Below are 23,115 nucleotides of genomic sequence, written 5' to 3'. Positions count from 1 at the left end.
CCCAGGTGACCTGCTCAGGACAGTCCTAGGTGACCGATACCAACACCCAGCCAGCCCCCCTCGGAAGGCTTCGGTGATGTCCAGAACAGCGCAGGACAGATCCAGAGTGACCCGGCAGAGTGGCCTGGCGGCCTTGTTTGTCCTGGAGTCCATGCCAGCCTCATCCAGACACATGCCCGAACCACTCGAGAGACATCACTTGGCATGCGTCACCTGACACAGAGACAACTGTGGACAAAACGGGTACCACCTTGGACGTCGTTCTGGTCCTGTGACCTTCGGGATGCACCCCTGGCCGCAGGGAAATGGCAGCCTTCACGGAGGCGAGGCCTCGGGACCCGGCCTTTCTCAACCCACCTTGACACAGCAGAACAAAGGGGACCGGCTTCTCAGAGCCCCGGAAGCGCCGTGGGCCAGGGGAGGGATGCGCCATACACCTCCACTTACCACGTGCGATCGTGCCCACAACCTGCGCCCGTGGCAGGCTGCCAGCTCCACAATGCCACTGCACAACCACCCTTTGAAACGCAAATGAGCAACAGAGCGGACTTAAGAAAATCCACAAAATCCCTGTAAGAGAAGTTACAAGGAAGAGGGGATCCCTCCTCCCCTCTATTTTGGTCTTCAATCTTCAAATATATGTGTGTGTGTGTGTGTGTGTGTGTGTGTGTGTGTGTGTGTGTGTGTATATATACACATACATATACACATATATACACACACACATTTAACTATGTAGGTCTATATACTTATATATATGTTTAGTATATATCATATGTACTTTATATGATATGCGCACATATATATGTATGTAGGGCACATATTATGAACTTAAAACTCGCAAGACAGCAGCAATCCTTTATAGTGGATGAGCTAGGACGATGGAAATACGCACCAGGTGTCCACGAGGAAGGACTAACCTTTGGCCAGCACCTGCATAAAGCTCCCATGAACTGTCAAGGGCAGTCCGGGGCCTCTCCCGCACCGGTCTTTCCCCTAACATGCGTTCTCATTACGGACAACGAATCAAACAGGCCCCGATCACGAAGGCAGGGCAGAGGAGGAAGAAACAAGTCGTAAGCCATCTTGAGGGAGGCTCCGATGTTTACATTCACAACCTGAGGACCCAGGCAGCGCCTCAAAGCCTCACCAAGCCTACAAACCCAGGCAGCCAGAGCCGTCGCCATGCAGGAAGGAGGAAGAGGTTAGTGAGAGTGTCAGCAAATGGCCCGCGGCTTCACTAGAGAAACGGAAGGAAGCGTGAGCAGCTCAGGAAAGCCAACCCGTCGGTGCAAAGCTTTACTTACCATTTGCGTTTTACTGTGAAAAAGCATTTGGGCTTTTATTTACCAGTGCCAGAAAGAAGGTCGTGGTGCCAACAGTTCACGAGAAACAAAAATCTTAGAGAAAACGCCAGTACTAAAGTATCCGGAGGAAAAATGACTTGAATGAAATAATTAAAAACAAAACAAAACAGTGGAATGCAGTCTTAGATACCAGTGTCCAAACTCCCATATAAACTAGCAAGTGTGATCCACAAATCTAATGTGAACATATGCCTATGCTTTGTTATTGCCTTCTGGCAAAAACCAAACCAAAACACAGACCGCTGTGTGCCAGGGGATCAAATCTATAATCCTAGCTACTCAGGAGCCAGCCTGGTATAGTGATAAACCTGTGAGTCTCTTGTCTCCAATTAACAAAGTGGTAGAGCACTCGCCTTGAGCAAAAAAAAAAAAAAAGCCAAACAAGAGAGCAAGGCCATAAATTTAAGCCTAAATACTAGCGTACGTACGCGCGCACACACAGGCATCAATAGTTTTGGATGTAATGAGGATCACCAATTACAAAGGGAGAAATGATATTAAGCAGCCATTGCCGCAACGACAACCAATGTGCGTTTAGTTGTGGGTTGGCATCAACAAATAAAATCACAAGACAGCTTGCTTTCAATTTCTACCCTTACACATTCAGTAGAGAAACTTGGACTCAGGTTGGACTGCAATAAAGACTCAGCAGAAGGCTGACTAAACAAAAACAAACAAATGCATCAAGTCATTCTGCCGAAGCTACAGAATCCGTAGCCACTCCCTGGGTCTTCTCAGTGCGACTTCATGACAAGAAAGAGATGGGAAAAAAAAGTCAACGGTCTCCCGAAACCGGAGGCCTTTTTTTAATAATAATACTTTTCTTGGGGAGCAAACAACAACAAAAAGAGAAATAAAGACCAGAGGGATGACACGTGCAATGGATCTGCGAGTGGCTGGCGGAGACCTCTTTCTGGTGCAACTGGTAGATAAAAGGGGCCGGGCGCCGGGGGGTTAAGCGTGGCCGCGCCTGCTTTGCTGGTGCACGCGCACTTACGTCTGTGATTGTGTTCAGGGCTGTGTCTGCCCCGATGCTGAAATCGGAACCCGGCACATTGTTGGAGACAGTAGCAGGAACCATGACCATAGGGACACAGAACTCCTCGTGTTTCTCCCGGGCAGCTGCCAGCTCGAGGAGTCCCAGGTAGGCCTGTCAGATAAGTGTGTGTGATTGCGGGCCGTGTGTGTGCGTGTGTCACGGGCACGGAGGGGCGTCACTGGGAGTGAGCGGCGTGCACAGGAGGGGCCTCGGGAGCCACGTGGACCACGGCACACGGGGGCAAACAGTGGGAACCGGGGAACCACTAAAAAAACCAACACAGAGACGCGTTAGGGCCACAGACAAAAAGAGAAGCAGTTTCTTAAAAGACAAAAGGAGGGAACGGAACGGGCTTCATCACTGAGGAGGAGCAAGGCTGGCTTCGGGGTCAGAAGCTGGCTACTGGAGGTCCCGGCAGCTTCCAAAACGATGAAAGGTATTTATCGGACTGATGTTTTATTACGTATGAAATACTCAATCAGATAGAAAATATTAAATAGGGCATAGTGAAGAATGACGGTCCAAAGAAAATCTAAGTAAAATAAAGAACCTGAGAGATGAAATGAGGACTCAGAAGAGTTGAGTCTCGCCTAAAGACTCAAGCGCTCACTTTCCTGGTCAGTTACTTGATCAGAACTGGGTCCGTTTCACGCTGGACACCCTGGGCTGCTTCTGCGTTACCAGGAGCCAGGGCTGTGGGACCGGGAAAACCGAAAATCCCAGCTTCCTGAAGACTCAGCCAGCAGCGGCTCGGCTTGTGTGAAGCCGGCCCGGGGTTGTCCCCTCCCCCCCCGGGACTAAATGAACAGGTTAAACAGAGAATGGACGGCCTACCTCGAACCCTCCAATGACCAGGAGGGCGTTGATATTATGGTTCCTCATCTGTTCAGCGATCTTGTCCAAATACTTTCCAGGCAGGAGGCTGGAAGCAAGACAGACCCAAGAAACCAAGTCAGTCCCGCTTTCCTAGTGGGAGGAAGTGTCACCTAACCCGGCAAGCCCCGCCACCTCTTCCTTTAGGAATTCCTTCCGGGAGATTACAGAAGGAATTGACACTCGGTTGCCTTCTTCTAGAATATACCACCTCCCTCTTCCCTACGTTAGGTCAAAGAACGGAGAGATTCTGAAATTACCGCTTTGTCCCGAGAATGGATCCTCCTTGGCCAGTCCAACCTCCGACATCTGACCAGCCGATTTCTTTGATCTAACGTGGAAACACACACCATGGATCAGCTCAAATGAGGGAGGAACGGGAATGAGAAGGCTCTACGGATTGTTCCGGATGTTTGGACCTCATCGGGCCCTGTCGGCTCTTAAGATCCAGGAAGCATTCCTGGACGGTTCAGTCCCAGCGATGTTGAAAGGGGTAGAGATAAGGGACGCTCTCCTCAGGTAAGTGACTGATAAGGCGCTCACTAAAATTATACTCTCCCTGCCCAGAGGGCGCTGCATCTAACCTCCACACAGGTGTTCTAGAAAGATACTGTAGCTGATCAGGTTCTGGCACTAGGAAAGGAAAGGATACACGCCAAGATTTGTATTGTTGGGGATTTTTGTTGTTACTATGTGTGTTGTTCATTCATTCACTATGTACTGGGAACTGAGACCAGAGCCTATGGTTGCCTAGGAAAAGCTCTACCCCTCGAACCGTGGTCCTGGCCATTTTCTTTGTTTATTCAATTATTCATCCATCCGTACATCTTAGGTGGCATGCCGGGTTGTGAACTCTGGGCTTCACACTAGCTTAGGAGAGTGATCTACCGCTGGGAGAGTCACCCTGCCAGCCCTTTTGTGCGTTGATGGGGTCCACTCTTAGTGCAGGGGCCAGGCTGGACGGTGACCTTCCTGGCTTGCGCTTCCACGCATGGCTTGCAGGACAGGCCCGGGCCACCGTACCCAGCCACTACCCCTGCGTCCCCAGAGCTTGGGACGGCAGGAACGGCATGGCCAGCCACGGGTCTAGACGGCATCTCCTCTTCCGGGTTCCGTGCTTCCTAGCAAGTGGCTCAAGCAGTAGAGCACCGGTAAGGGACGGCACACGAGCTCTGCGTTCAAGTTCCAGCACCAGCACAAAGACGGAAAGGAAGGAAGGAGGGACATAGGGAGGGAGGGAGAGAGAGGGAAAGGAGGAGGAGGGAGGGGAGGGATGGAAGGGAAGAAGGCAGGCAGGCACGGAGTGCTGAACCTCAAGTGTCGCGAGGCACGGGGGCCGGCTGGCCTGGGGGGGGGGGGGGGGGAGCCTCACCTGGCCTTTGGCGAAGCCGTCGAAGCCGTCGTAGATGGCGAACACCCTGTGGCCGTCCGAGATGCCCACGCGCACCGCCGAGCGCACGGCCGCGTTCATCCCCGCCGCCGGCGCCCCCACGTTGATGATGGCCACGTTGCAGTTGCTCTGAAACGCGCAAGCCGGGGGGGGGGGGGGAGGGAGGAGGCCTGGGGTCACCGGGCCTGCGCAGCCTCCGTGGCCTCGCGTCCACCCAGGCCACGGGAGGAGGAGGGGGGGGGGAAGCAACAGGTGGCGGCTACTTTACCTTGGTGATCTGGTCATCGGGTAACTTGATGGCCAGTCGCTTGTAGGTCTTCAGGTTGCCCTCGAAGCTCCTAAAGGAAAAAGAGGGGCGTGGTGGGGTCCAAGGTCAAGCTGGGGGGGTACTCCTTCCCTCACTCTCCCAGCACGAAAACCGAACGACAAGGAGAGAACCCCATTTCTCCGTTAACTATCTCCTAGGGCTTCGCCGCACAAACACAGCTTCGCGTTTTGACTTTTTCTTTCCCCCCTTTTTGTGTGTGTGCATTTTCCTCTCGAGGTAGAAAGACCACCGCCATCCTCCAGACGCGCGGGCCCGAGGGAGCGCTCACCTCCCTCGGAGCTGCACGGCGTCCTTGAACCTTCTCTCGTCCATCGCCTTCTGCACGTCCTGGGTCTTTAAAATAAAACCAGGGAGAAGAGGAAACACGTCACGACTGTGTCACGCCCGTGTCACGCCCGTGTCACGCCCGTGGAGGGGGAGTGGCTGGACCTCCTGGCTCCTGGCAGGTGCACACAGCCCCGCGGTGCATAGGGTGTAGACCTCTTCCTAACACTGCTTTGCTGGGCAGCCGGCCTGTCGGAGGCCCCCAGGGTGGACACCCAAATTCAGGCTGCTCCCAAGCAAAAGAAGGAGTACTTGCCACTCAGGGCCAGGAACTCGTAAGGATTTCTCCACAGAGGCAAAGCGAGGGGAAGTGGGTCTGTCAGGGAAGGTACTGGAAAAGCTCTGGTAGGAAAAGAACGGAAGGCAGAGACCACGCCCTCCCTGGGGGCTCCCGGGAAAGTAAGGGAGCAGCAGGGACTGGAGCTGCCCCCGGATTAAGGGCTGCCATGCCCCTTGCGAGTCCCGGGTAACTTAGGGTCTCGGGCAAGTGACCCCATCTCTCCAATCTAAGCTAAGGGAAGCACCCCCAATGTCCAGGTTCAAGGTGTGGGCGACCTTCAGGGAAGTGGGCTACGGCGAGCTCACTCTGGGCTTTGCGCGGTGAACCCCCGAGGGGGCTGCATGCCCAGCGAGCTGCCCCAGCCGTCTCGGGGCGGAGAGAGGAACCAGGCAGGGGACACAGCCCCCTCTTTGCTGATGGAGGGCGCCAAGGACACCCAAGGCACTTGAGGTCTTGCTGGACCCGGTTGCCAGGAAAGCGAGGACGCGGACGGCGGTCCCCGCCCCCGCCGCGCCCGCCCCAGGCCCCAGCTCACCATCTGCACGCACTCCACCAGGGGCAGGCGCACGGCTTGGTTCCCCCTCAGCGACACGACACAGGCCGGGGGTCTCGGGCGTGGCCTCCAGGAGGGCGATCACCGCTTCCACCCCCATGCGGCTGGCCTGCAAGGGACGCGCCCGGGCATCGGGGAGGGGCCTCCACCCACCCCGCCCTTCTGACCCTCACGGGATGTGCCCGCGGCCCACTTCCCGTGATCTGGAACCCATGCCTCTCTGTAAGGATGAGACACCCCCCCCCCCGGCCCCCGCCACCCCAAGTCCCTCAGAACCAGCAGAAAGGGGAGGGACACGGGGACGGCCCTAAACCTTGTGAGACCCCGACTCCTCTCTCCTCCTCACAGATAGAGGCTAGGGTCTCCCAGCCTCTGGGGCTAAGCTTGCTGATCAACTTTCATGATAAATTGCCTGCTGAGAACGCCCAGAATTACTCCTTCCCCCCCCCTCCCCCAGACCTGGCGAAAGGGCCTGGCACCTCCCCTCCCCCCGCCTCCTCCATTACCAAAATCCTGTCGAACGCGGACGGCGTCCCTCCCCGCTGTACGTGTCCAAGGATGGTGACGCGCGTGTCATATCCCAGCTGCTTCACTACAAGCTGCAAGAAAGATCTCCATCAGAAAACCCGGGACTGTGGGCACGTCGGCTCTCGGCTCCTACCGGGCTCGCCGCCCAGAGCAAGGACCCCAATTATCCTCTCTGAAGTTCCCTTCCTTAAGAGGACTGTTCAGTGCCACGGCCAGGTAAAAGGCACTCTACGTGACTCGGTTTCTGCCTCGACACCAACAATGGGAACGGTGAAACCGATTCACGGCCATTCACTGGTTCAGTGTGCCATGACTTAGTCTCAACTAATAAATAAGTGAGAAGCAGGGCTGGGAATATGGCCTAGTGGTAGAGTACTTGCCTTGTATACATGAAACCCTGGGTTCGAGTCCTCAGCACCACATATACAGAAAAAGCCAGAAGTGGAGCTATGACTCAAGTGGTAGAGTGCTAGCCTTGAGCAAAAAAAAAAAAAAAAGCCAGAGACAGTGCTCAGGCCCTGAGTTCAAGCCCCAAGACTGGCCAAACAAACAAAAAGAATACTACCTAATAAGTGAGAAGGAAAAGTTTTGACCCGATTTTATTGTTTGCTGCTGGTCAACTTTGTCAGATGTCTTTCACAAGTTCCTGTCATTGACTTAATACTGAAAGGTATGGCTAGTGCTTAGACCAGTAAGAAATGAAATTTGCTCATTTAAATGACTATAATTATGAAAAGGAAATTAACCGCTAAATTCTGGTAATGCCTGTGGCCCTGACCTACAGGTCACTCAAGAATCTGGCTACCGATGTGTGTCTGAAACCCTGGGACCCCGTTGAGCTCAGGGAGCCCCAGACGAGGAGATTCCATCCCAGTAGGCCCTGGGCCTCTTCACAGCCATGAGGAGACAGTGATTTTCTTAGTCAGAACACACTCGAGAAACGAGTATGTCATCTTGGCTTACACTCAGTCAGGGCCTTACACTCTTCTATTGGATTTCTTCACTCAAGGCTGGCACTGTGCCACTTGAGCCACATCTCCACATCTGGAATGAGTGAGTGAGTGTGTGTGTGTGTGTGTGCGCGCGCGCGCGCGTGCGTGCCAATCCTAGGGCTTGAACTCAAGAGGCTGGGCATTGTCCCTGGGCTTTTTGGTTGTTGTTGTTCAAGGCTAATGCTCTACCACTATAGCCACAACTCCACTCCCAGCTATTTTTCTGGCAGTTAATTGGAGGTAAGAGTCTCCCAGACTTTCTTGCCTGGGCTGACTCTGAACTGCAATCCTCAGATTCTTCATCAAACTTTTGCCAGGTGACAACACAGGAAAATAAAAAGAGTGAGACCACATACAGAGACACTTACATCCTTGATTTTCTCTGAGCTGATGGGATTATTCTGTCTGTCGATTGCTCCTTCAGCCACAATGATAATGTTCAGCCTTTTTTTCCGGGCACGGTTCTAAGAGAAGAGAAAAACCCCGAAACCCTCACATTTCTTCATCGATTTTTGAGGACTGCAATCACAACACCAAAGAGGTTGGTCCCAGGGTGTTGAACTGGCCTCTTTCGATCAGAAATCCTTGCTTCATGGGGAAGGGAAAGCCTGACAGTAACTTCCCTAGGAGGTGAGAGGGATCTTGGTGGGGGGGCACTGGGAGGTCTGTGGGGACACTACAACTACAGACGAGTTCCCCCATCAGGGTGGATTTCCCGCCCTCCCTCCACCTCAGCACCCCCCCCCCCACCCCTGCCAGTGAACACACCTAGAGGCTTCCTGCCGTGTTTCTTCCACCCCAAGAACGCCCTTTTGCTGCCCCAAGAACCTCTCCTCACACCACTCCTGTGAGTCCAAAATGTCTCTGCCATTCATACGATCAGGGGGCCCTGGGCCCAACAGGTACAGAGCAGGAGAGCTCTTGTCGGGATCTGGACCGTCCCCTTTGTCACAGGCGTGGCCCCCATCCGTGGTGTTACACGGGGTTGGAGGGCTATACAATACGCCACGCTTCAAAGGATTTGTTCGTCTCGGGCACTCTCCTAAGAGCATGGGGGGACTGATGATTTGGGCATCGTTGAGAAGAGCAAAAATTAAAAGTCGGAACCATAACTATGGGCGTGGATTCATCTCTACAACACTCTTCCGAAGAGGGCGTAAGCAGTGTGTGCATCCTCAATATTCTAAGCAGGCAATAAAGCTCCAGCAATTTCTCTATGGCACCCTTCTTTGAAATTTCAGGAACAGCCGAGGGGGAGGAGGAAGATCCTCCCCAAGAGCCGTGACCTCATTTCACACCAGCAAGTCCTCGCTGGCTCACGAGTCCACGTTTGCCCATGGGCGGCTCCCAGCGCCCCGTGAATCCTGACCCAAGCCATTCATTCATTCGGCCCAGTCCCTGGCAGCGGACGCGGAGGCTGCGCGGTTACCTCGGAGAGCTTGACGCACATGCTCTCCTCCCAGCCCTCCTCTGGCGGCGACTCCGGAAGGAACACCCAGTCCGCCCCGCAGGCCAAGGCACTCACCAAGGCCAAGTACCTGCACCAAGAGAGAAAGCCACATCAGGGCCGCCGCCACCCAGGTTTAGGGACCGATGCCAACAGAATGACACACTGCAGGCAACTGGCGCTATGACCGGTCTGTCCACAGAGCCACGAGGAGGAGGCGGCACCGGGGCGGGGGGGGGATTCCCCCACCCCGATCACGCGTGCAGAGGTACGTACCCACAGTGTCTCCCCATCACCTCCAGGACAAAGGTCCTCTGATGGCTGGAGGGGGAAAAAAAAACAACTGAGTACATCATTCCCTCACGGTCACTGAGCACACGCTCCGGGCAGCCAGCAAAGTGCTCTCGAAGCCCAGTGAGACAGAAAGTCGGCCTCGTAATTCCAGACACCAAGTTGCCAGAAAGTGACGACTTGTCCTACAGAAGGAGAGCGTTACCACAAAGGTGCCCGGGGGTCTGCGGAACCGAGGGGATTTCAGCGGCGACTGCCTTTGTGAAGTGCGTATTTTTGCAACTTCTGCCACGTACGCCCCAAGGCCTCCTGGTTGCTTTGCCACGCCCTTTCTGAAGGTAATGGCTGTACTACTGGGCAAAGGCGGGCACGTCTGTGGGTAAACTCCACAGAAGCACATGAGCGTGAATGTCACAAATCAGCTCCATTAATAATAATATCTAAGAACCAGGGACTTTCCACGCAATGCAAAAATTCATCTGCTCTGAGCCTTCCTGTCCACATCAGAGATGTGTTTTCCAGTGACTACGAAGCTCACGGCCACGGACTGAGACAGCCGGCTATAGACGGGACAACTGAACATAGATAATCACAAGGCCCTGCTCCCAGAGTTCTTATTCAGTGCTCCAAGTCTCAAGCTACTTATTAAAAATGAAAAAAGGAAAGAAAAGAAGGAGGGGAGGGGAGGGAAGGGGAGGGGAGGGGAGGGGAGGGGAGGGGAGGGGAGGGGAGGGGAGGGGAGGGGAGGGGAGGGGAGGGGAGGGGAGGGGAAGGGAAGGGAGGGGAGGGGAGGGGAGGGGAGGGGAGAGGGAAACCGGAATTGGTAACCCAAGCCTGTAATCCTAGCTCATCAGAAACCTGAGATCTGGGGATCACAGTTCAAAGCCAGCTCAGGCAGAGAAGTCCATGAAACTCTTATCTCCAACAAGCAAAAAGCTGGAAGTGGAGGTATGGCTCCAATGGCAGAACACCAAAAGGTCTCAAGTTCAAGCCCCAGTGAAGTAAGAAGACTGGGCTGATGCTTCCTGAGGTAATTGGCCCTTGATCTGGTTTGCTTTCATTTAACCCTGCGATTAGGTTTGTGTCCTCATCTGGTTTGCTTTGCTCACGGTATAGCACTTTGGTTGGGTTTGATTCTACACAGCTTATCTGGTCTTGGCCTATAGTAGCTTTGTGCTAGCTGCATTCGGGACTGCTGGTCTTTTGAGACAAGAGGCCACCGGCAGCCCTCCAATAAAGACTCACAATTTGGCCTCTTAAGTGGTGGCTTCTCTTTTTCTCACGACTGAGTTTCCTTGTAACACCAGTACCAGCTTCTAAGACTCCAGTTGGAAACCCTTCTGCAGAACGTTCTGGAGCCAGCAGAGCCGCCCTGGTGGTTCCAACTAGGTCCTTTTACCTCTGGGCAGTGGTCATGATGGCGTCCACAACTTCGATGATCCTGTGCAGAGCGGAGTCGGTGCCAATGGTCATGTCAGTGCCGCAGAAGTCATTGTCGATGGAACCCACCATGCCGACCACGTTGAGGTGGGCGTACTTCCGGACAGCTTCGTTATCAATGTCTCCTGCACGGGAGGCAAGCACACACACCATAACCAATGAGAGACGGGGATTCCCGTGAGTCCTCCCGCCCGGTCACGGTACAGGAAAGAGATCAACGACTCCAAATTCATTATCTGATCAGAGAGCTATTTGCAACCCGCATCTGTATGCTTCAGGAAAGGGAGAGACAGACAAAGGCAGAAGTGATTACATAAAACGTGAGTTGGCATTTGGCACTTTGCAAGAACAGCAAATCATTTTTAAAAAGAAAGTAAGATAGAAAAAAATAGCTACATGTTGCATTCAGTACATTAACACACACACACACACACACACACACACACACACACACATTGCCAAGTGCTGGTGGTTCACACCTGTAATCCTAGCTACCTACTCAGGAGCCTGAGATCTGAGGAGTCCAGTTCAAAGCCAGCTTGGGCAGGAAAGTCCATGAGACTCTTATCACCAATTAACCACCAGAAAACTGGAAGTGGAGCCATGGCTCAAGGTAGTAGAGCACTGACCTTAAGCAAAAAAAAAAAGCTCAGGGATAGAACCTAGGCCTAGTAGAAGCCCCATGACTGACGAGAAACAAACGAACAAAAAAAAAGCTTCCATTTTTACCTTGCAATGGCTTTAAAGAATTCATGGTTCAGGGTAAGGATCCATTACAATTTCACAATTAAGTACTTTAGACACACTGGTCATCTTCCTAGAGATTTCTTATTCCAGGATTAAACTAACAGCTTTAAAGAGATCAAGACTAAAGTATATAGGAGTGAGAGTTCTCAGAAATCCTTCCGCAGCAGCACAAAGGATGACGTAATAGCAGATCACTCGTGTCTAAATTACCATCTTTGGACGCTGTGGATAGGTTTGAATATGCCCTGCTGGGAATCGAAGAGTAGACTATGTGCATGCTAGACAAGCAGCTTACCACGGAGCTACTCTCTAGCCCAGCAACAGAGATTTGAAGAACCTCAGCCGAGCTGGAGGTATTCAAATGTATCTGTAGCTGGCTACAGATGTGGTCACTGACAGAGCCGGGGGCTTTCACTACTGTGAAAGGCAGAATAAGCCAGGCACCGGCGGCTCCCAACTGTAGCCCTAGCTACTTGGAAGGGTGAGATCGAGAGAACCAAAGTTCAAGGCCAACTTGGACAAGGGAAACTTTGAGACATCTTAATGACTATCTGGATACGGCGGTCCACACCAGTCACCCTAGCTACAACAGCAGGCCTGCCATAGATAGATCACACCCAGGTGTTGTTCACCTAGGCGGGACACTAGACCTTATCTGAAAACTAAAAATCAGGATGGGAGGCCTCGTTCAGACGTGAGGATGTCTGCCTCACAAAGGCAAGGACCTGGGTTCAAACCCTCAAAACTACAAGAAAAGGAGCCCCACCCACACATACACGCTGATCCAATGTGGATTCTAGATAAGACTTTTAAAAAGGCGAGAATGTGAGATTTCCAAAGCACGGGAAGACAGATGACGAGGAGACGGGAAGCCCGCGGGAAGGGCAGGAACCGCAGTAGGAAGCTACCGTTCTGGGCCAGCTCGTCCAGGAGTCCACTCCACTCCTTCCGGAAGAGGTTAGCCCCCGTGAGGCTCCCGTCGCCTCCGATCACGCACAGGTTGGTGATGCCCAGCTGGACCAAGTTGCGGGCCGCTTTCAGACGGCCCTCTCGTGTACGGAAGACTTGGCAGCGCGCGCTGCCAATGATCGTCCCGCCCTGGGAAAGATAGGCAACGATGACTACTGAGAGCTAGGTGGATGAGAAGAGGTGCACACACACACACACACACACACACATACCTACAGGACTTGATTTGTGCTTTCCTTGGTGTTTCACTGTTTGCTGTCCAAGTGTCTCTCCCCCTTCCCCCCCCCCCCATTTTGAGTCCTACACTGGAACTCCATACTGTCCTCAAGTCCTCCAAATAGGGTTCTACTTTAAGCCTTGGTTGTCAAAATTTCCTTCCTGCCCTTTCCAGGCATAGAAAGCTTTGAAATCATTAAAATGCAGCTGGCTCACCCCTGTAATCCTAGCTACTGGAGAAACTAAGACAGTATCACCTCCAATTAACCACCGAAAGTCTGGAAATGCAAGCCGTGGCTCAAGTGGTAGACAGAGCACCAGCCACGAACAAAAATATAACAGACAAGTCTCCAGACCCTGAGTTCAAACCCCAGCACTGACAATAAATAAAAATAAAATAAAACGCACACCCTACTGGCACATACGCCAATTTGGCTACTATTAAAAACACTCAGACTGAATCACAGATTAATTATAAATTAACTAGTTAATTACTCCATACATTTTAAAAGCTCAGCCTACACAGAAGGAGCTTTTCATCAAGTCTTTCTTTCCACATAATCTCTTTATTCCGTAACTAATAAAGGAGCCTTCACCAAGTGTTCCATGAATGAGGCACAAAAGTCCCGGGGCGGATTACTCTGGAATTCAATGTAAGCACGTCTTACAATGGCAATTATTTCTTCACTGTACCCGCCAGGGGAATTGAACCCTGTCAACTTCAGTCTAAAACAAGGAGACTGGCCATCGAAAACCCAGCCATCAACAAACCAAATGCCCTCAACAACTGCAGCGTGGCCTAAAAGAAACAGAGCAATACACGTTCCACGATGAAACACTGCTAGCTGGTGCGCACGAACTTTGTATTGCAAAGGTGTTTCCTGGGTTGTACCAAGTAGAGAGCTTTCGAATGTATTATGTAATCAAGGAACAAAGGCAGGATGTTTTCTTTCCATGGGAGTAGGTTTAACTTACTAACACCAGTCAAGGTACTGCGTGTTTTAAACGGTAACTGCAGCAGAAGATTCAGTAAAAGGTTCCTCCGAAAGCCATTACTTGAACTTAAGAGAAACCAACAGCCATGGTACTTACCACTTGCAGAATGCTTGAGACGCTCTCCCAGTCGGCTTCCTGGATATTAGAGCCTCCATCCACCATGCCTTGATAACCCTGGGGAAGAAACAAACCTCCAGGTAAAAAAAAATAAATGGGTAGGAATTTTCTGTACAGATTGTACGAAATGAAGGCACGTTAGCTCCCAAGAGCCCAACAGTTGGAAGCCAGTGCAGTACAAGTATTGGGTAAGTAAGAACCCGTGGTGAAAGCCTTTTGAATCTAACCTCTACCCAGAGGTGAGTTAACCTCTTCCCACCCAAAGCGATCAATGGAAGGTCACGTGGTCTGCCTATTGCCCCACGGTTGCGGGGAGGGAAGGGGGGCTGGGGGTGAGGAGTGGCGGGGGGGGGGCCACAGTCACCCAAAGACGCTTGCGATTTAGCACAAACCCACCCACAGCAATCACACTGCACACACACAGAAGCTTCGCGTCCGGGTCTCCACCGGCCGAGACAGTCCATTTGGCTTTTGAAACCCACTGAACAGTTTTCACGAGATAAACTGAATTCAGTCCACACTACCTTCCAGAGAGCGACATTAAACTTCATCGCACAACCCCCACCTAGGAGAGGAGAACACTACAGGAGACACTGGTGTTTTGTACATCCCCGATTCTCTGGGTTTTTATCCTAAGAAGCTTGGGAGGCATGGATATAAGAAGTAGTCTTGTAGCCCGGGCCCACGCGTCAGACCCTAAAATAGACCCTTCCCACGGGGCTGAGGTCACATTGGGTGACCCTGAGACAAAGTAGGGGGCTTTGGTCAAACGGGCAAGGAAGATCTACCCATCCCCCCCCCCCACAGGAAGAACCACTGGATTTAATCACTAAGGAAATAAAAAGGCCTACGGGGGTAAGAACCTAACGACGGCTACCCCACCAAGGAGGAGGGGAGGGGACTGGAGATGTGCTGAGCTGTAAGTCTGACAGCATTACCTTCCACACGGTTCCAGAGCCCTTCCTGTTACACCAACTGCTCACCTGTCAGTCATTTTCAAACTTACTAGGCCGTGAGGGTACACAGAGAAATACCTCTTCCCTCTTATTCTCTGAATTTACATACTGAGTTCACAAAACTGAAGCTTAGAAACAAATCCCTCCACTGATGAGGAGGAACACAGACAAGGGCTCTGCAAAAGCACGACCTAATTTTGGTAAGGAAAGTAATACAATAATACTCATTTGATCATTTTGTATACCGTGGGTGTGTCTGCGACAGGAAGCAGTGGAAAAAAAATAAGAAAGGATGATTTCATTAGCTCTGCAGCCAATGCTCTCCTTACACTTGTGGCAGGTTGCTAGGAAATGACTCATTCTCTAACTTGCAAAGTCATTCTGCCCGTGGAACATTTTAAAATTCACTGCCAACTGCAGCTTTAAGCTCTCTCACGAGTACGAGGCTGGTACCAAATTAGGAAGATAAATTTTACCCAAATGTATTATAATATACAATTTCAGATGAGTTCCCCCCTCCCCCCCCCCGCACTGAAGTAGAAGGAAGGCACAGCCAAAAATCTTTTCCTAAAAATTCCCTTTTGGAATGTGCCTTCAAAGCCAGTTTTATGACTCCTCTAAGAGAAACAAACCATAAAGCAGTAAAACTATGCTTACTTTTCAACTAAGGAAACACTATCAAGTCTTCTTGGCCCTAATTCATAAAGTGAATCTAAGAGAACCTTGGCCACTGAAAAATAAAACTTATCACCTAGCACTTGTGAACATCTCGGAGACCATGTAACAAACTGATGTCATTTTAACTTCTTGTTTGAAATCCCTTGGGAAAATGTCAGAACAAGCAAGGGGATTCTGGCTAGTTGATTTCTGTACACAACAGTGCTTTATTCACAGGGGAAATTTTGACCAGTAGTGTTAGGCAACTGTTGAATTTACCATAAATAGACTGATAACAACAGTCAACTTGTGGGTAGTTTTCTGTTTTAAGAAATCTAATGCTTTTTTTTTTTTTTAAGTTGGTCATAAGCGTTGAACTCAGGGCTTGGGTGCTGAACTTTTTCACTCAAAGCTAGCGCTCTACCACCTTGAGTAACGGCACCACTTCCGGTTTCCTGGTGGTTAAATGAAAAGAAAAGAATCTCTCATGGACTTACCTGCCTAGGCTGTCTTCAAACCATGATCCTCAGTTTTCAGCCTCCTAAGTAGCTAGGATTACAGCTGTGAGCTTAAAAAAAATTAATAAAATTAAAAGCCCAAAGGGAAATCGCAATCGCACTGTTATGACCAAGCTAGGCATTTCCTCACCAATCTTGCTCGATGAGCTGGGCACCAGTGGCCCCCTCTTGTTATTCTAGCTAATCGGGAGCCTGGGATGGGAGGATCAAAGTTCAAGGCCAGCCCAGGCAGGCAAAGTCCATGAGCCTCTTATCTCCAATGAACCAGCAAAAAGTTGGAAGTGGAGGTGTGACACAGCACTAGGCTTAAGCAAAAAAAAAAAGTCAAACAAGTGCAGGAGGCCCTGAGTTCAAGCCCCAGCACAGGAAAAGAAAAAAAGAAATCGCTTGATGGATGTACATACATACATGTCCTCTCGCCTGGGGGTTCCTTCTTTCTTCCAATTTAATTTGCTGCATCTTTCAGTTATGGAACTTGAGGGCCAGTAAGCAGAGAAACTGTGAACACACACACACACACACACACACACCCCGTCCCACATTTACTTAACACCACTGCTCAAAGCCGGGTGCTCAAGAAGGAGGAGGAGAAGGTTCTCCATGTCTGTGCAGGGCTGTGACTCTGACATATCCCCCAGCACAGGAAATCCATAGCAGAACCTGAGCGCGCAGAGCCCCTCCCAGCATGCCGGTCACTGAGCTCAGCCACGGAACCCAAGAGTCCGTCAGCCCGCAGCCACGTGCTTGCTGAGTTCCTCACTCCGTGGACAAATCCCCAAAGGGAGAGGCGCCTCCGGACTTGCCCTTGTCTAACCTCCGCTCTAGACCAAACCCGCTCTAGCACAGGTTACAACACCACGACTCACCGTACGGTCCTGTAACTTGGCGCTTTGGCACGCCAATAATACACCTATTTAGCCCTCTGGCACGATTAGATTTAAGCCAAAGCTAACAGGCTCTATAGGCGGGCGCCACATCAGGGAAGCTGTTGTAAAGCCAACAGCCACTGAAAGAACAAGGCAGCTCAGCTCTCCAACGCAGCCACAGGGAAGCTCTTGACTGTACACGAGGGACGGCCTTGCTTGCTTCAATGTCATCAGTGAAGGTCATTGGTCCCACTGAGACAATCTAACAAAGGCCGGGGAGAGCCCAGGCCCTTCTGCAATGTGTGTGTGTGTGCGTGCATGCATATGCCAGTAGGCCAGTTCTGGGGCTTGAACTCAAGGTCTAGGCCCTGTCCCTGAGTTTCTGTGTGCAAGGCTAGCACTCTACTACTTGGGCAAGAACTCCACTTCCAGTTTTTTGGTGGTTAACTGGAGATTAGTTTCACAGACTTTCCTGCCTGGGCTGGCTTTGAACCTCGACCCTTCAGATCCCAGCTTCTTGAGAAGCTGGGATTACAGGTGTGAGCCAGTGCACCTGCCCTCTTTTACAACTTGACCTCAACAGTCACTGGACTGTCTGAAGCTCCACGTGTGGCTTGGGTAGTGGAGAGGATCGTGTCAGCCACGACACATGAAGAAATGAGCCTAGGAACTGGCCTGAGGCTCCTATCTGTACGCTCCGTTACTCGAGCTGTGTACTAGCCAGTGTACAAGGAAAAGCTCGGGCGTGTGCAAGAGACCTAGGCCACGGGACCTGACCTCCACCGGGAATCCCTTGAGCGACCTTCAGCCACACAGTAGACGTGAAGGGGGGGTTGGTGGTGGGCAGATGCCGGGGGGCTGCGTTCTGTTACCCACTCACGCGCTGCTGGGACTATTCTTAGTCAGAAATGGGCTTCGCCTTTAAGGAAGTTCAAATACACAGAACACGATGCGTAGACCCTCGGAGGCGTGCCTGGATGACACACGCACAGGGGTCACACCAAAGACCTGCCAAGGGAAAGCGGAACAGGCGGGGTGGATGCAATGGGATCGAGGGAGGGAGGGAGGGGCCAGTGGCAAGGCGTCCCCGCTGTCTCCCTCTGGATTTCACGCCCTCCTCCAGCCGTGACCCCAGCACGGAGCACCCAAGGTGGCGAGCGGAACCGATGCTCCCACTTCTGGGCGCACAGGAAGAGGTTGGCAAAGGCCGTTCTGTGTTGTCACCAGCGTGGTGCTTGTCTCTCTCTTCAACACTGGAAGGAGGGGGGTGGGGTGTCTTATCCCTAAACAAGATAATGATTCGGCTGCTCAAGGAAGGAAATGTATTAGAGAAGGGGACAAAGATGCCAATAACTCAGTGAACCCACGGTGTTCATGGCTAGTGTTCTAAGGCAAGCCCCAACATTCTGGCCCAAGGCCAGCGAGCTGGCCGGGGTCCAACCCCTGACACTGTCCTCGTGACCACAGCCTCCTGCAATACGAACGCACAGCCCACCCGGTACATCCACAACCTGATGCTTGTAACACGAAGAGGAGCTGCGGAAAGGACCCGAATTATCCCGAGCCTTTCTCCAGGGCATACGAGATGAAAGACGAGCTCTGACGCTCGTGTTCACAAATGGCTGCGGTGGATCGGTTCCAAGCCCCTTCTCAGAGATGAAAGATGGCTTCAGTTAATCCTCAGTATATGAATGGGGAGGAGCATGCTTCTTTCAAGGACTGCAGCATAACCTTCAATAGTATGGACATTAAACCCAACTAAAAACAACGAGACATCTGTGTGTCGGCTGCCAGGATAGACAGCAGTGCCAGGCCGACAGACGGACTCTTCTTCACACCCTGGACTCTTCTACTCATCACTTCCAAGGTCTTTAAGGGGGGGGAAAAAAAATCTACCTTATGATAAATCAAAAAGAAAAAAGAAACAACTGGCCTCTGAGGTAGGGCGGAATAGCCTGATCCACCAGCCTTTCCTCCCTCCCTCCCTCCCTCCCTCCCTCCCTCCCTCCCTCCCTCCCTCCCTCCAGAACCGAGCCCTGGGGCTCAGCACGCATCTCACGTAGCCCTGGCCCAGATTGCAAGTTCTACAGCCAGACAACTCCCAACAGCTCAGCTTCAAGTGGCAGGCTCTTTACCAGAAATGCCAGCGTCTCCAGATGAATATCCTTTCCACTAGAGACACAACAACAAAAACCTTCATGTAGCTAATTCATACTTTTAAGACAGGTTTTGGTCTGTCGGTGACACGGAACACACTAGGAAAACCCAAAAAGCTGAACTCCCTACGCTCTTGCTCCTGCTTCTCCAGAGAACACTAACGCAACCATGAAGAGAACAAATCTGGTTTACCTTAAAAGAAAGACTGAACTCTCTCCAGTGTGGGAGATAGCAATTAGAGGGAGTCTGGTAGACATAGATCTGGCAACAGCTAAGCCCCGCAGGCCGCAATAACAAAACACACACACACACAATAACACGAATGCAAAACAATGAAATCCGAGAAAGCACTTGGAGTTACGTCCCAGATTAAACCTTCGCTTATCATCTAACTCGCCCTCTCCAACTACTTCAAACTAAATAGAAGTTGGCCCTTGGAGCCTGGAGCTATACTCCTAGATACTCAGAAGGCTGAGATCTAAGGATCCGGGTTCAAAGACAGCCCGGGCAGGAAAGTCCTTGAGAGTCTTTATCTCCACAAAAGCTGAGTAGGACACTGTGGCTCAACTGGTAGAAAACTAGCCTTGAGCCAGAGAAGCTCGGGGACAGCGCCCCCAGACCCTGAGTTCAAGCCCCAGGACCACCACACACGCACACGCATATACAAAGACTGGCCCTTGGGTTAGGTACAAGGTTAGCTAAGCTCGGCCCCGCTGGCGTGTGAGGCCAGTCAACTCTGGGAAGGCCTTCCTGGTCCATCTGAGGGGAGTGGGGGGGGGGGGCAGCTGGCTTTACCTCCTAGATGTCAGAAACCACTTCCCAGTTCAACTAGGAGAACACCAAAAATGACAGACCCAGGCCTGGGGGAACCGGAAAGCACTGCTCATAGTCCACCTCATCTTTTTCCTTTTCTTTTTTCTAACTACTCCAACTGACAGTGAGAGTGAGAGACAGACAGAGGGACAGACAGACGCAAAGCCGCACACCACCTCTCACTGCGCAGGCTCTGTCGCAAGAGCAGACGACACGTGACGAGCATGCTCAGACGGAAGATCCCGGGGTATCTGTGTGCAGACTTAAGGTGCAGGGAGGAGGGGAGGAGCAGAAGCAGGGAGGAGGGGAGGAGGGGCGGGCAGAAGCAGGGAGGAGGGGAGGAGGGGCAGGCAGAAGCAGGGAGGAGGGGAGGAGGGGAGAGCAGAAGCAGGGAGGAGGGGAGGAGGGAAGAGCAGAAGCAGGGAGGAGGGGAGGAGGGAAGAGCGGAAGCAGGGAGGAGGGGAGGAGGGGAAGGACTGTGGACATCCATGCTAATGTGTTCATTCCAAATCAGTGAGCAATGGGATGGAAGCCATCCGGGCTGCAGCTCAGGAGTGGAAATTCACAAGGGCAATTCGACCTTCACAGGGGCCAAAACTACGGATTGGAAATGGTTGAGAGCCACGGTTTCACAATTACCCCCAATCAGATGAATTCAACCAGGCACCGGACCACCACAGGGCAATTAAACTAAGCAAAGCCCAACGTGGAGACGGCCTCTCTCCAACAAGGGGTAGGCAAATAGTAACCGAGGAATTAGCAAGAGAGTAAGAACGGCAGTGACTCAGCCAACAGACAGACACACAGCCAGCTCTCAGGAGTCAGAGAGAGAGCTGGCCAGGGCCTGCTGTGGCCCCCTCTTCTGTGCGGGCCTGGGGGTGGGGGGGAGAAGGAGAGAAGTTTCTAGAAGAAGTTCTAGAAATCGCTTTGACTACTCACAATGCTCATGAGCCAATGGCAAGATACGGGGGATCACAGCAGTGACCCAAAACAGTGAGGGGTGTTCAAATGTGAAGACTGAACTTGCAAGGCTATAGTTGAAAACTGGGGGCTAACCTAAATTTCCTGGGTGTAGAACTGAAGTAGTCAGAATCTAAGTATGGGGAAAAAGAAGAGCAAGCAAAATAAGTGTGCGTGTGTGTGCACGCGTGTGTTGTTTCTATTTTTGGGGGAAGGTTGAAACAGTCTCAGCCTCCTGCTGAGATTACAGGCATGTACCCCCCCACCCAGATTGTTACAATGGTTATAATGTATACGTCTCCTTCTAGTCTTTTCATAGACAAAGCCGAGAGGAATGAGACCTGAATAACTGCTCACTCAGAAAGAGATTTCTTACAAATTAATACCTCCTATTTTTAAAGCTAGCTCTATGACATTTTAGAGATGGGAAAAAAATTAAATATTGATTAAAAATTAAATATGGATTTTTTTTTCCCCTTCCTGTTCTTGAAATAGAGTAAGAGTTGGGAAACTACATTAGGACCTTCTCCCTCTTCCAAGACTACTCATTTCTAAGCTGCCAGGACCTCGGCAGCCGGACACAGAGCCACGGTCCTCACTGTCAGGAGGCTAAGAGGCGAGCGGATAAGGTGGTAGGGAAGTGGACTTTTCCACTCCCGGGGCTGTGTCTCCCCCATTTCTCTCAGCACGTACTCAACATCAGCCCCCACGGTCACACCCCTTCGTAGGAAGGAGACTTCTCTGCAACAACGACAGGTCCCTATGACTCAGAGGCAGGACGCTGGAGAGCAGGGTGACTTTTGTGCTTCCCCTCCCTTCCAGTGCTCCGCACGGGCGGAGCAGGCTCCTCCTGGAGACAGTGGCCCTGCAAGCCCCGGTCTCGGCGCAAGTGGGAGGCAGGCAAGGCTGAGTCACAGACACACCACCACGCGGGACGCCGACACTGACCTCATAGATGAAGTACACCTTGGCTCCCACGTAGATGCCCATGCGCACCACGGCGCGGACAGCGGCGTTCATACCTGCACAAGGGAAAAGAGAACAGGGGTTACCGAGGAGCACCCGCACTGTACAGGCTCGGCCATTAGTGAACCAAGACTGAGAGAGGTCAGCTGAGGAACCTTCGCCCATCTCCCAGCATGAAGCGTAAGGAGGATACACAGTAGGAATGCAAGTGCTGAGAATTACACGCCTGTCACCCGAGCTACTCCAGGGGCTGAGATCTGAGGGCCGAGGTTTGAAGCCAGCCTCGAGGGGCAGCAAAGTGAGACTATTATCTTCGCACTGGCCTTGAGCACAAAAGTCCAGTGACAATGCCCAAGTCCTGAGCTCAGGCACCAAGACCAGCACCAAAAAAATAAGAATACAAAATAAAAAAAAAAAAATTAGGGCACACATAGAAAGCAAGGCCATTCTAGGGCACAGGGCATGAGGAGGCCCCAGAGTTCAGATTACTGCTTCTGACTGATAAGGATTTTTAGATAACTCCGGGGGGGTCAACGACAACAAGCAACATAGTAATAAGCCCGATGGTGGTGTCTCACACCTATAATCCTAGGGGGTCTGAAGGAGGCTGAGATTGGTGGACCGGGAGGCCGACAGGGCAAACAAAACCCACATTCTTATCTCCAAGAAGCTGCAAGGATGGATGAATGGATAGACAGACAGACAGATAAGACAGACAAACAGACGGGGGGGGGGGGAGGGAGGGAACAGCCAAATTAAAAAAAAGAATACCAAAAAAAGACAATTGGTCTGTGACTGAAGACATGACAAACTGATCATTTCACCAGACAAAAAGGTAATCGTCTGAAATATGTAACAAGTCATGGTATTTTCTTAGAAGACAGACTAAACCCGCCTATGAACAATTGTGTCTATTTTTTTTTACCCATTCAGTGTGTTTAATTGTAGATTTATAGGCACATTCTAGCTAGCACAAATGAGAGAAACCATGCAACCTATGTTTCTTTGAGTCTGGCTTACTTAAGGTAATTTTTTCCCACATCTTTCCACTTCTTTATGAATGGTACAATGTCATTCTTTCTGATAGAGGAGTACAATACCATTGTGTATATGCCCCACAGTTTCTCAAGCCATTTATCCACTGCAGGGCAACTGGGTTGACTTCATATTTTGGCTAGGGTAAACAATACTGTATCAGACATGTTTGTGTTAGCAGCTTTAGTGTGGTATTGTTTGTGTTCTATTGGATAAATGGCAAAGAGTGGAATTTCTGTGTCACAGGGAAGCCCTGATAAATTGTTTAGGTCTGCAGCTATGCATACAGT

At 51.4% G+C, this 23,115-nt stretch overlaps 1 protein-coding gene across 1 annotated transcript in view; it reads right to left on the bottom strand.

The window, feature by feature from the left end:
- LOC125366770 (phosphofructokinase, platelet) overlaps positions 1-23,115 on the bottom strand; it is a 46,676-nt gene that overhangs the window by 10,820 nt on the left and 12,741 nt on the right. The window contains 16 exon segments of the mRNA XM_048367464.1: positions 2,365-2,517; positions 3,241-3,328; positions 3,540-3,610; positions 4,652-4,798; positions 4,938-5,007; positions 5,266-5,330; positions 6,137-6,205; positions 6,207-6,263; positions 6,661-6,753; positions 8,043-8,138; positions 9,104-9,212; positions 9,398-9,442; positions 10,812-10,977; positions 12,508-12,697; positions 13,877-13,954; positions 21,773-21,846. Of these exon segments, the coding sequence (XP_048223421.1) occupies positions 2,365-2,517; positions 3,241-3,328; positions 3,540-3,610; positions 4,652-4,798; positions 4,938-5,007; positions 5,266-5,330; positions 6,137-6,205; positions 6,207-6,263; positions 6,661-6,753; positions 8,043-8,138; positions 9,104-9,212; positions 9,398-9,442; positions 10,812-10,977; positions 12,508-12,697; positions 13,877-13,954; positions 21,773-21,846 (1,571 nt within the window).

Source organism: Perognathus longimembris, chromosome 18 (genome assembly GCF_023159225.1).
Source record: "Perognathus longimembris pacificus isolate PPM17 chromosome 18, ASM2315922v1, whole genome shotgun sequence".
Classification (NCBI taxonomy): domain Eukaryota; kingdom Metazoa; phylum Chordata; class Mammalia; order Rodentia; family Heteromyidae; genus Perognathus; species Perognathus longimembris.
The sequence above is the reverse complement of the archived record's forward strand: the minus strand, read 5'-3'. Positions and strand labels throughout refer to the sequence as shown.